The sequence below is a fragment of the Centruroides vittatus genome, unplaced genomic scaffold (genome assembly GCF_030686945.1).
Source record: "Centruroides vittatus isolate TY-2023 unplaced genomic scaffold, ASM3068694v2 contig_680, whole genome shotgun sequence".
NCBI lineage: Eukaryota > Metazoa > Arthropoda > Arachnida > Scorpiones > Buthidae > Centruroides > Centruroides vittatus.
In genome coordinates, this window is record NW_027122427.1 from 4,390,933 (window position 1) to 4,404,660 (window position 13,728).

Genomic DNA, 13,728 nt, shown 5'->3' on the forward strand with positions numbered 1-13,728 from the left:
TTTTATGATACTGAAATATGTCTCTACAGGTAAATGTCATATTCGATCGCCAGCTAAAACGAGAAGAGAAAGCGTCGAGGTAGTCGTCACGGACGACACCCAACCGGAGACTAAACCAAGAGGAGTACAAAAAAGTAAAGATGGAATAGTTCGAGTAACCAGACCTGTTACTACGGCAAATGGTGACGCTGCCCCACCTCATCGCACTCAGCGTATCAGTAGACCGATCCAAGTAGTGGCTAAATCGGAAGCTGTTGTGCCTAGAAAATTGATAAACGTGGAAACAAAAGTTAAAAAACAACAGGCCGAAGCAAAATCTTCACCGGAAGTTTCCCCGAAAAGAATGGCAAAAGTAAAATCTCCCACAGAAAATGTGTCGAATAAAAAGGCTCACGTAAAAACACCCTCTGTGGTAAAGGTGACTTCGAGTCACGAACCCGGAGTTTCCGTTTCGATTGCTAAAAGTAAAGAGCCAATTAAAGACGAAAGTAAAGAAATTTCCGTAATTGCTACTACTACTACTACTACAGTCGATACAGTAATTAGTCCGGTAATTACTAGTGTCTCTCAGACGTCTCCCATCATGGATCGTCCCATAATATCCGTGGATGTCACCGTAGTGAGTAGATCTTCGACGACTACCAACGTTATTCTTACCACGTCTTCTAAGTCTGGTATGACTAATACAATAGCTAACATCAGCACGGTAACTGTCACATCGAAATCGAATGCTGCTAACAATATTCGAAGTTCAACTGTTTCAATTTTGCCCCCGCAGCCATTAGAAAGTAGTTGCAAGACTCAGTTACAAGAGAAATCGACAAGCGTTCACGCTTCTACATTGCCAAGAATTAAGAAAGCAGAAGGGAATAAGGAAAAAGCAATTTTGTCTCAGAACAAAACGTCGGAAGAATGGATATCGAACAAAGAGGAAAATCAATCGTTTCCAAGTAAAGAAGCAGAAGAATGGACGGATGAAACAAACCAAAATAATTTACCCGGGAGTAGAAAACCCGAAGAACAAATACTGGGAACGGAACAAGGCTCTTTGAGAATGATGAAAACGGAAAAGTGGAAAACTGAGCAAGAAAAAGCCATATACAAAAGTTCGGCTGATGAATGGATTTCGAGTGCAGAGCAGGATACTTTATCTAGACGTATAATCTGCGATGAGCGAAGAAGCAGTCTGGATTCTAGCATTATAACTCGAGGCAAAAAGCGGGAAGAGCAGATAACGGGCTTGGAAAAAACTACTATCACAAAAACCGAAGATTGGTCAATAAATTCTGAAAATTTGTCCGGAAATCACGTGTCCGAAGAACTAACCAAGGGCGTTGAACTAAGCGCTTTATCTCGATTGAATAAATCGAAAGAATGGACGAGTGCCGACATAAGTACGCTATCAAAAGTAAAGGATTCAGAACAGTTGGCAGAAAGTCCAATTAAACTGATCGATAGTTCTTCGAGTGTCATTAAAGCCGCAGAAAATAGAATGGATTCCCACCGAGTAGAATTGACGTCGTCTAGAGATACTACAAATAACAACGGTCTTTCGTCTTCGGATCAATTAGGAACAAATTATCAAATCAAACCTCTACAAGACAATGCTAATCAAGTACAGAACAAACAGAAACCGAGAACAATCGATCTACCACCACAGAAAAAGGTAAAACAGAAAGTAGAGACTGCCGACTGGTCGCCCGTGTCGGACTTATCACCAATTCTCGACGTCTCGCCCTCTCTAGAGGCGGCCGAACAAGAACTTATAGAAAAGTTCCGACACAGAAGCGATTCGGAAGGTAACGCTAATCAAACTTCGACGTCATCCAATATACCACGTGCGACGAGTGGCACCATTTCGGGAATGCTGGCCGATTTCAATAAAGCGCTCGGTCTTCTCGACACGTCTCCCATCGAAGACGTACAGAAGAAAGAAAAGTCACTTTCGGAAAGTCCCCCGGCCGTAAGTACCCCCGTGGCTCCCGTCACTACCGAGTCTGCCGTATATCACCCGGTACGTCAACAGAGAAACCAGCAGCAACCGGGAACACCGAGACGCACCAGACGTCTTCCCCAGCCCACTATGGAACAGATGCAGGCAGCCGTTGCCATGGCTGCGCACGGACCTCGAGATAAACAATCGATAGCGATGACGTCGGTGAGTACTGGCTCTACGTCACTTCCTGTCACTACCAGTCAGAGACCCGTTTCTCCCATCATGCCATGGAGAACAATAGATAGCTACTTAATGTCGGATGCTGACGAATATGACGGGCGTACGGTTACTTTGCACGACATCAGCAGTACGGTAACTACTTCGACTGCCGAAAGCGTACCAATTACGACCGTCGCACCATCTCAGTCGGCTGACATCACCATAACCGAATCTTCGGAACTGTCACCGGATAAAAGTGCAGTTTCCGATCAATCAGAAGTCTCTAACTCACTGACAACTTTATCATATTCTTTGGCGCAGGTACTTCGATTTTCTTTCTTTCCTTGCGTACTTAAAACTTTTGTGCTCATTTCTTTTGTTTAAATGATTTTCCTAGGATACGGAAGAACAGTTAGAACTGGATAGCATAAAATTGAGCAAACTGCGTAGAAAACTTCCATCAGTGCCAAGTGCCGATTACGGCAAGATTCCAAGTGGCACTAAGCGATCGAAAGACCGCACTAGGACACTTTCCACTGGTGCAACCCCTCTCTACACTCAAGAGTTGTTATCTAATGGAGAAACTCCATCGGAGGAACTTCTGCAAAATGACGATACTCTATCGAAATCCAAACTGAATCCTCAACAGAGATCATCTAGCGCCGACGGTGATTATGTTCGCAACATATCACCCACTAGACAAGCTTATTCGCCGGAACCGGCGCATAGTTTTGCATCTAGGAAGGAGCTCAGCGTGTCTCAAGGAAACTTGTCTTATCTACGAACTCCCAGCCCTTTGTTGGGCTCGGAATCTCGTCAGATAACCGGAGCGGGTACGAATCTTCCGGTATACATGAAAACTCTAAAGCAACAACTGCGCGACGAACTCAAAGCCGTCACAGAAGAACGTAAACGAGCGCAAGAAGTAAGAAAAGAGCGAGACTTTTATCTAAACACGGAGCAAGAAAGTTACATGCCTCAACCTACATGGCAAGAAGACACTTCACTTCAATACGACACCTTAGCTACACACAGAAAGTTATTACACACAACTCCGGCTCCTTCGACAATAGCCAGAAGACAAACTTCGCCTCATACGTCACCGAGAAAAGGAAGACGTCGTCACACTTCAGACGTATCTTTAAGACCGTTTTCGCCTATTAAAGAAGATAGATCGTCGGAAGGAGATTCGAAACCCATTAAGACGTCTCCGATCGAACCAGAAGTTGCGAAAATGGAAGAATTAAACTCTATAGAAAAATCTAAAGAGACAACCGGGACGGAAATCGAACAGTACTTTCAACAATACTCCGAAGAACTGGCTAAGTAAGTATAGGAGGGTCGTTTGCATACGGAGATTAATTATAAGCTAATAAATGTTAATTGTAATGCGCGCGTATGATTTAATAAGGTTAGATAAATACGTAATACAATGCATGGGAATGGGGTGCCATTCGGTGGTCAAACAGGCAGCCACTTTGGTTTGGTTTTCTTTCGACTGTCGCCATGGAAACCACAGTCCAAGCGTGAAGAGATGGAAGATTACTCTCTCTAGTTTATCTACTACGTTTGAGTTTTATTTTACTTATTTTTTTCATCGAAAGAGGAATTTAAAATATCGATACATCAAATTTGTTTTCTTCCTCCTCCTTTTTCGATGAATTTGAAAAGCTTTCTACACGCTAATCGTCTCCTTTCATATAAATAAAAATATTATAAATGGATTCCATGCATGACGGTAAACAAGATTTCTGGAATTTGAATAAAATTGAATTGCCGCGATTCGGGACGATGGTTTCTCGATGATTAAATTTTCCACAGATGAAAAGTCCGGGCACGATTTTTAGGTGAAATATTCGAAAATTGTTTGTATCAGTGTCCGAATATTTATTAATCCTTTCTACAGGATAAGAACGGAAAACGGTGCAAACATCTCGACCACTCCTCCATTCGTATCCGATTCCTGGTTAAAGAATTCGAATTCTTGTTATTTGACTACGGAACGTAAAAAACAACGTAAAGAAAAAAAGTCGAGGAAACCCCGTTCCTGGCATCCTTCACCCTACGTATCCGAGGACGAAGACGAACAAATGACAAGAGAAGAAAAGAAAGCGAAGATAAAAGCGGAGATCGCTAGACGTAGGCAACAAATTGAGGAAAATACAAGATTACACGAAGAACTGATGAAATTAGCTAAATCGAGAGAAAAAGCCGAACAGATAGGTTAGTAAATGACTGTTTTTTCTTCGAATTTCATTGTTTAAAACCATTACAATGGGTAACGTTACTCTCGTGTGGGCATTTTCAAAACTTTACAATACACTAAAGTACTGAAAATAATTGAAAATATATAAAATATTTAATTAGGTTATTTAGTTGAATAATAAATAACTTTAACGTTAGTTGTTTATATTATGCAATTAACTAATAATAACTTAAAGAGATTATTTAAAATGAGGATCGTTGTTTAATTTTTCTATCCCCCAATTAATTTTCATCAATTTATTTTTAATCTGTCGAGTGGAAATTCCTAAAGATGGCACAAGAATAATAATAATAATAAATTTAAAATTAAATAGGATATTTTAACTTGACAACGGATTTCCTGCTCAAGAACGGAATTTATTTACTGGGGTGCAATTAAAAGAAAGCTTATTTATAAATTCGTTTGAACTTCAAGAATTGTTAATTGCAATTGGATTTATTATCTTTCTTTCGATTTAAATTCTTCAAGACGTGATATTATTATTATTTGTTCGAATTAATAAATGTTCTTCCAATTACAAATAAAAATTTAATAACTTGCAATTTTATATGGCTTAATATCTATAAATTAATTTTCTACTTTTTAAGTGCCGATTCTAAATATTAAAAATTTAATCAATTGGAGAAGAAGAAGAAGAAGAAGAAGAAGAAGAAGAAGAGGGAAAATTAAATATCATATAAATACAATTTACTTCCTCCATTGAGATGAAATTCGAAAGATTGAATAGAAATTAGAAAAATTTCGTAATGTAAAGAAAAGCTTAGTCCTAAGATTTGATAGAAAATTGCATTGGATACGTGAATATCTGGAAGATAATTTGTTAGAAAAATAAAAATAGACAATACTTCTGTTTATTTTGTATTTTCTCAATCAAACTTCGTTAGAATTTTGAAATATTTTCCCCTCTTTCTGAAAGATTGAACTTTGGAAAATAGATTAACTCCTTATTTTTCTCCTGTTGATGCTTATCACGCTGTATTTAACCTTTAACTTTTTGTAATTTATTTAGTAAAGTAACATTATATTGAATTGAATTTTATCGCAGAAAACAATGCGTGTTGGAAAAAAATTTTTCTAATTTAATTTCGTCTCCTCTGCCCTATCCAAAGTTATTACAGTCGACTTATAAGGTCATATTCCGAACGACTTTTTCTACATCCAATGACATTTTCGGGTGGTAAATAGTGTATACTACAAGTAACTCACGTAAATATAATAAATTTACTTTGCGTAAGATATTTTTGATGAATATTTCATAATGATTAGAGATTAAAAGAAATGTACTTCCTGTAGAATACAACAGTAGCTACAAAATGTCACCGACTTTAGATACCATGTACAGGACAAGTCATACAACGACGACCAGCAGCAGAACAGCAGATTCCATGCTCCCAGGAGATACTACCAGCGTTCTGCAAGCTATCGATGAGATATTAAGAAAGGAAACTCAAGGGGTATCATCCGTCAGATCTTCTCAATACTTCAGTTCTCCAACCCCCTCCGTGTATTCCACAATGCCCAGATCCCGGTGAGACAGAACTAAGCTTTCTTCAAATAACAAAAAAAAACAATACTCTATATTGTTCTATCCGTGTCGTTTTCAATATTCTATAATTATTTTTGATTTAACAATTTTAATGTTTAAATTAAAAAATATATAAAATTTTATTTATTTATTTTCTTATATTTATTTTATTAATAGGAGCAATCAGAATCTCTTATTTAATTAATAAGGCTTGTGTATAGATATAACCTGTGCAAACCGCAATCGCACGGTACCGAAATTTTTCCGTTTTATCCAGGTTCCGTTTTGTACAGGTTTTAATGTAACATAGGAAATATTTCCTAAGCTTTCGACGTCTGTTTATTACTGTTCTATATACGAAAATAACTACATCTACTACTCTTAATAACGTTTCTTAGTACGTATAGTAATAAGATTTCGTATCGAATATCTCCATTTTTCCATCCTTTATAGTTATTTTCTCGGATTTCTGATTTGGGTTTCATGTCGTGTAGTGTGCTACATGCAAGAACGTTAAATATGTCACCTATCCTTTTTACGTTTGACATGTTTTGCACTGATTTAGCATAGTTAAAAATGTCCCTAATTGACCACGCATTGCAAAGTCTACACGCAGTGATTGAAGTTGCATTTAAAAATACAAAGCAATCCAACGCATTAACAGATGATTTCGGGATAAAATATGAGTTGTAAGGCAATTTACATGCAAAATCATGACATTAAATTTAAACGCATACTTTATTTGATGTTAAATTATCATATTTTATTCTATTCGTGATATAAAACTGATTTATTGTCGTTGATTATATATTGTTTCAACGTTCAGATTCAAAAATATCCTAACCCACTGCTTATGTTGAGTAATTAACACAGATAAGTTATTTTATTTGCGCACAAATCATGCTAAATAATTAGACTAATTCATAATATCTTAAATTAGTAAACATTTTTTAAATTAAAAAGAAAATTTGGACAAGATATTCTTATATTAACAGAATAGTGTTTAAGTATAAATATATACATACCAGTGTCGCGTTATGGCTTTCGGGGGACCCTAAGCTTAGTAAATTTTAGGACCCACCCATTACACATCATGTGCTTAAATACGTTTTCGGGCTGAAAAATTGTAGACCTATAACTTTCCACTGGTTTCTGTCCGTCTTTCTGTCTGTTCTTCCTTAATCTCGAGAACTGAGTTAGATAGATGAAAGTTGAGATCGAATAGGGGCAGGATACCCCGATTAACTATATAAGAACTTCCGGTAGAAACCGTTATTTTAATTCAAAACTTTTCTCTTGAATGGAATTTGATAGATGACCGGCCGACTCCATTGCTAACAGGAAAAGTATGATGTACGGGGGCAAGACACTACTAAAATTGAGAGCACTGTGATGAAAATTGCAATCCGACATTGTGATGATGTCACAATAAATAATTGCTGGTTTAAATAAGACGATGTTAGATAATAATCGAATTCACTGACCGCCGGATTGGCCAAGGTCTATCGTTCCGGGGGACCGGGATGTTCCTGGAGGTCTTTCGGGCCTCGTCATTCGGTGGTCCTGGTCAACCTACGACGGGTATGAAAAAATGACCTTCGTAATGCTTCCAAGGAGAAAAGAATTAAAATCAAACACACTTTTTATTTGAAAATGCCACACTTATTTAATATGCGGCTTTATCTTTTCTCGATTATAACAACAGACTAGCAACATTGAAAAAATAATAAACTATTAAAAATTAGCATATTAATCGAAATTCATTTGTAGGGCTCCTTAGAGTTGAGAACAATATTAAAACTATTGTGTATTGTTTGTTTGTATACAGCAACGCCATTCGTGGGAGATCTGCCGAAAGGAGATGCCTCCCGGAAGGATTTTCCACAGGAAATTGGCCCCTATTTAGGCGTTACAAACGTGAAGAAGTCCATTTTATAAAATAAAAGGTTAATTTTTATCAAAAGACCATATCCTGTGTAAAACGTTATACATAAACATCGATTTAAGTTTTTACATTTGTATAGAATTACATTTATTTATTAATAACATGTTTTAATGGCACTTAATGTTATTTACTTCCCATTCATTTAATTAACTTTAATATAGTCCATTATTTAATTAGTAAATTAGTTAAAATACAAAATATTAAAGTAATTCATACGTTCGCTTTAACAACTTACTAATTAAATCATTTTACACAAGAATTTTTTTTAAAAAAAAGTCTGTTTCGATTCGCATTCGTAGTAAATACGGTTTTCAAAGAGTCATTCTTTCGAAAATATTAAATATAATAATAAAAAGAAAATTTAAATCATCTTTGGAATAGCAAAACAAAGAATTTTCTCACTTTCCGAAGCTTCTATTAATAATAAAATACGAGCCATGAGCATCAAACCTTAAACATTGTATAAGGTAGTTTATGTAGAAGTGGCTTTACTTGTTGGTTCATAAAATATAAATTCTGAATAGAACGTTTAAAACTTTGAAAAGGGAGTTTGAAGTTTTAAAAAGGTGATAAAATTCCAACGGAAAATTTCTCCAAATTCATCCCAACCAATTTTAAACTCCGCATACCCGTGTAAATTTATTCAGCATATAAAACACAAACACACACCGAAAGCAATTCGGGTATCAACATTATTACACTTGCCACTTTATGCACAATATGCAATATTCGATTTCGAGCGTAATCATTTAGGACATTCGTGAATATTCTAAACCCCGGAGTAATGTCGATGCACTTCATTCAACTCGTATTAAGGTAAATGTTTCTAGTTGTATAACGGTATTGAACTATTTATATCAATACGAATGCACGATAGAAAATTTTTGTGTGTATTGCGTGACTATCAAACGTCCCATTTACATAGCTAGTTAATTACACGAAATTTAATTTGCATCCTATATCCAGCGAAATATAATTATTTTTAAGCTGTGATTGATGCAAATATGTTTTATTATTTACCATTTTAAAGATAGAGAGGGAAGAGAATTCGATAGACTTCACTTTGTCGAAATTGACTTCAATTCGGATGATTTTTATTAAATTCCTTTAAAGTTAGAGAATGGTGTGACTTAACAATGCTATAAGTGTCTTATTCTGTATAAATTTTATATAAAATTGACAAATTTCAAACATAAGTGAGCTAAGAATAAATCTTATTTTCGCATCCAGCTATATAATTCTTTCTGCAAAAGATTTTTTTTTGGAAAATCAATAGGATCAATACGGAGTGAGAGAATAATACGACATCTCATATATTTATATCTCGCGTGTTGTTATTATGTGTTTGCTACATTATACGACGTTTCTAACATAATATTAAATAAGCCCCTTATAATTAATTAGGATGGAGATGATTAATTTAATTAATACCGTTTCTCTCTCTTTCGCTGCCTCCCTCTCTCTATTCGTAATAATTAGCTTTAATTAATGAGAGTATATAACTATAATTAATAAATTTAATTATATATATTTTTGTTATATTATTTATTTTTCTGTCGCCGAAGTTAACAATGGCAATTCGCCTGGTGTGAGTCGGATGTAAGACTTTCGAGCATTACCGGTTTCTATTTTAGAATTCGATCGTTTTAATGGTAGAAGATGAGAATCCGAAAAATTTACTTTTGGAGAAAATTTACATTTAAATCAGAAATTGGAAAATCCCTGTCCAAACCAGGCGAGAAATGAATCTTTCGCTTTCTCGCTTATGCCAAATGTTATTTGTCAAGAGAAGTAAGTAGCTCGACAGCGTGTGAAACTTCAGAAAACTTACACATTTTAATGTGTCCGAATAAATTATTTACATACATTTTAACGAAAAATACACTTCTATTACGTCGAATACAGGAAAAAAAAAATTTAAGAATTCGTATAATGAAGCAACGTATTTGTCTTTTTCACTTTATTTCTTTACGCGATGCGCTATTGAGATTTCCAGGAGTTTTATTAATGATCCGCTATTGCCACTATACATTTCGCTTGTGTTCCTCGTCAATTTGTTTACAGTTACATTAGTCTAAAGATTTTAGCTCTAATCGAATTCCTGTTTCTATTTTCCTTTTCAAAAACGACACCAGTTAACATAGATTTATATTTTGATACATTTTATAGATATTCGGCTGTTGATAAGTTTTATCCGTGTTTCTATCGATTAAGTTGAATATAACGATAAAATTTTTGAATGTTTACGTGTTTTAATACGTGCAAACATTCAAAAATGACGTGTTTTAATACGTGTCTACTCGGTTTAATATCATATTTTAATTAAATCAATGCTACATTTGTACGAATTTTGATTTGTAAAAATATAATATATTAATTTAACGGAAATATAAAACAAAGTTTACGTGTTGTACGAACTAATTTTGAAACGTATTTAGGTACACTCCTCACGAAAGTTCGTGGTACCAAAGAGAATCATCGACGGGAACTGTTCAGTTTCCAGATAATACAGCCGAAGACGAAAGTATAGCTCGAATAGCATCAACATTTCCTACGGATAGTGTTCAGAGTTCGAATATCCTGATAAATAAGCCAACACCACTTATCGAATTAGAAACACCAACAGATACCGATCCAACTCCAGCCATGCCTTTATTACCAGATATGCCCAGTAGATCAAGGAAACTATTAGAAGATTTAGGAAGCTCGCCCATCGGTAGTCAGGCGGGGAGAAGCGAAACAGGTAAACCAAGCTGGATAATACTTTATATTTTCCACGTAAAACCGGTTAAGTAATTGAATAAAGATGAAATTTCCTTAACAACAAACAGAGTCGATGAGTCTAGGGTTTAACGACGAATTTTGATGGATCAAATAAATAAATAAAGTAGCATTTTTGGATTAAAATTCCGGATTTTTCTGCGGTTTTAATAGATTTAAATTCTTATTTATTTTTATTTTTTTCCTAAGAATTAACACGCAACTTAAAGCCGAAACGTTACATTAATTGGAATGTGTTGAGTTAATTGAGATGGTTTTGGTAAATTGTTTAATTAGCCAATTGAGTTGATTGTACGATGTAGACCGACTTAATTTAATAATATTAGTTAATTAATTTACAGTTTTTAAAAGGATTTAAATTATCCATTTTACAAAAACACAAACAAAAATGATAATTAAGATTTAACTTAAAATCAAATACTTCAAAGTTTTAAACATTTAAACGTATTTATATAAGGGCACCTTTTTTAATGTTTAAATACGAACACAATACCTAACAATTGTAATACAATTATCACGTTGATTAATATCAATAGATATTATTGATATTAATTAACGTTTTGTCGAAATTTCATAAAAAAATTGATTTTAAAATTTTTGATTAAAAATTTATTTAAATATTTAATGTATAAAAGAATAAATTAATTTTAAAATGACACAATACGTTGTTCTATTTTTTTTTAAGGAAAAAAACCTTTTAATCTAAAGAGAAATATATAAATATTATTTTTTCTGGATCTCATTGATCATTATTTTTACTGCGGGAAAATTTATTTTTATTTTTCTCGCTCGTCAATTCTTTTTTGCTTTGAAAAATAAATTAACAAATGCCGAGAATCGTCGAAAATTGAGATTGTATCAGATTTTTTTTTTTTTTTTTAAGAAAGAGCCACTTGGGAAATAAATGCTATTAAATTTTTATATTTAAATTTAAGTATAAAGTATAAAAAATAATGTTTAAATATTAGTTAACTTTTTGAATTTATTATTATTATTTTTAGTTCAGACACAGTATGGCAGACAGTGCGGAGACACAGATAAACAATCTCACATTGATACAGAACCAATGACAGATAACACATTATTAAGACAAATGAGGAAAATGCAAGTAAGAATTTTATTTTTATTCGTATTAATCATTTATTTATTTATTTATTGAGGGTTTAAGAGATGATATTATTTACAGAGACAAACTGTGATCAGAACTCCTCAAAAATACGAATTTCCAGTTAAAAGAATTTTATTAACTCGAGATCCGAAGGATCGATCCGTTAGCGGTAAGTCTTATTTTTTTTTTTTGAATATTCCAAAATAATCTATATATATATATTAATTTTAATCAAGAGAATGTGTTGACTAATGCAAAAAGATAAATTATTTTTCTTCTCCTTTATTATTCTTCTAAGATTTTTTTTGTGTGTGTGTGTGTGTGTTTAAATCTTCTAGTGGAAATTTCTCTTAATTAATTCTGTACTGGAAATGTTTCTTTTGAAGAAACTAATAGACATATCTTCCTTTGGAGATTACTTCTATAATTAGACGAACAGAATGATAGCCAATTTGTTTGATTCCATCCAAACAGTCTGGATCGTCTTACAATAACTCTTCTCTTCAGAATAAGACAAAATAAACCGTAAACAAACTTTTATTACCGTAATTATCTTCACGTATTATTTATTATACTGTATTATTCTTAAAGATGATAGGAGAATTTTTAAGTAAAAGTTTACTTATAAAACACAACTCTCAAACTTTCAAAGATAATTCCACTGGTGATAACGAAGAGGAAGAATTTAGAAATGGTAAAGTTTCCTACGTTAAATATATAAATAAAATTAGTAATATAAAAAGTAGTAGACTTCGTTTTAGTTAGAGAAAGTGGCAAATTTTTAACTAGAAAGACTATCGTTCCTTGGGAGACTAACCGAATAACTATAGAACGAACTGGGCGCTAATCAAGTTTCCGATAAGAAAACCGACAATACCAGATGTTAAGTCGATTTATATATATATTTTTTCTTTCTATAAGAAAAATATTTTTAGAATCTGTGACCTAGCAACACCTGATTCCGACACCATGTACAGAATTGAGAGCAAAGAAATCAAATCCATCTGCCGGTTGTATAATGATCAACAGAGTTCATAATCAATTTTTACGTGAAGTTAAACAGAAATTCGATGCTAATCTCTAGCCTTGAATGATAAATATAAACGTCGTTTCCATATTAATAATAGAGAAACACGCTTCCTCTTCGATTTATTAAATATATACAGAATTATAAAATTTCAATAGACGAATTGCAATTTTAATTTAAAATATACATTAAGATTTAATACTTTTATTAAAGTAACTAGAAACTTTACGGATTGAATATTTAAAATAGAATAACGTCGATTTATTATTAAAAAGTTTTTAAAAGAATTATTATTGTAGTTGATGTAGTTTTTTACATCCACGCGAATCCCCTGAACTTTTGTAGTTAATTTACATAAATATAGTTCCGTGTTAATGTAAAATTGCATACAATTGAAGGTTGAAGGGTTCTTTTTTTTTTTAACTTTAAAAATGTTTAAATTTATTTTACAATTATTTTCTATAAACGTTTCAATTCCTTTCAGCGAATGTCATTTCGAAGAAAATCGACTGAAACTTACTATTTTCTGCTTGACTTTAAAGAGATGCCAATTTTGGGCACCTCCATTTTGGTGTATTAGTTTGAGAAAATGGCGTATGTCACAAATAGGACTATTTTTTTAAAACCTTAAATATAGAAAAATAATGATTTAAAGTTTAGTCAGAAAATACTTCGAAAGAAATTCTTATTCAAAGCATTATCTGTGAAACTTTTGATCGATTTTTTTTCTCCTGTTTAAGGAATCGATTTTTGTTAAATTTTTCACAAAATATGGTATTTTTTTCGATATAATATCGACGAAAATATCTAAGCAACACTTAAGTTTATGATGATAAAAAAAAGAAAAGAAAATAGTCTCCTGCCCGGTTAATAGGAACATTGGTCCTTAAATCAATGAATAAAGTTTGCAACAAATTTAAG

General features: G+C 33.3%; 1 protein-coding gene across 4 annotated transcripts in view; it reads left to right on the forward strand.

The window, feature by feature from the left end:
- The window catches only part of LOC136980212 (serine-rich adhesin for platelets-like), a 65,367-nt gene that overhangs the window by 49,457 nt on the left and 2,182 nt on the right, over nucleotides 1–13,728 (forward strand). For all 4 annotated transcript variants that reach the window (XR_010881515.1, XM_067276289.1, XM_067276291.1 and 1 more), the window contains exons 5-11: nucleotides 30–2,476; nucleotides 2,553–3,481; nucleotides 4,062–4,378; nucleotides 5,715–5,949; nucleotides 10,330–10,634; nucleotides 11,674–11,780; nucleotides 11,859–11,949. Coding sequence is in view for 3 of the 4 variants with exons in the window: in XM_067276289.1 (XP_067132390.1) it covers nucleotides 30–2,476; nucleotides 2,553–3,481; nucleotides 4,062–4,378; nucleotides 5,715–5,949; nucleotides 10,330–10,634; nucleotides 11,674–11,780; nucleotides 11,859–11,949 (4,431 nt within the window). In the remaining variant the exon portion in view is untranslated. The remainder of the gene's footprint in view (nucleotides 1–29; nucleotides 2,477–2,552; nucleotides 3,482–4,061; nucleotides 4,379–5,714; nucleotides 5,950–10,329; nucleotides 10,635–11,673; nucleotides 11,781–11,858; nucleotides 11,950–13,728) is intronic.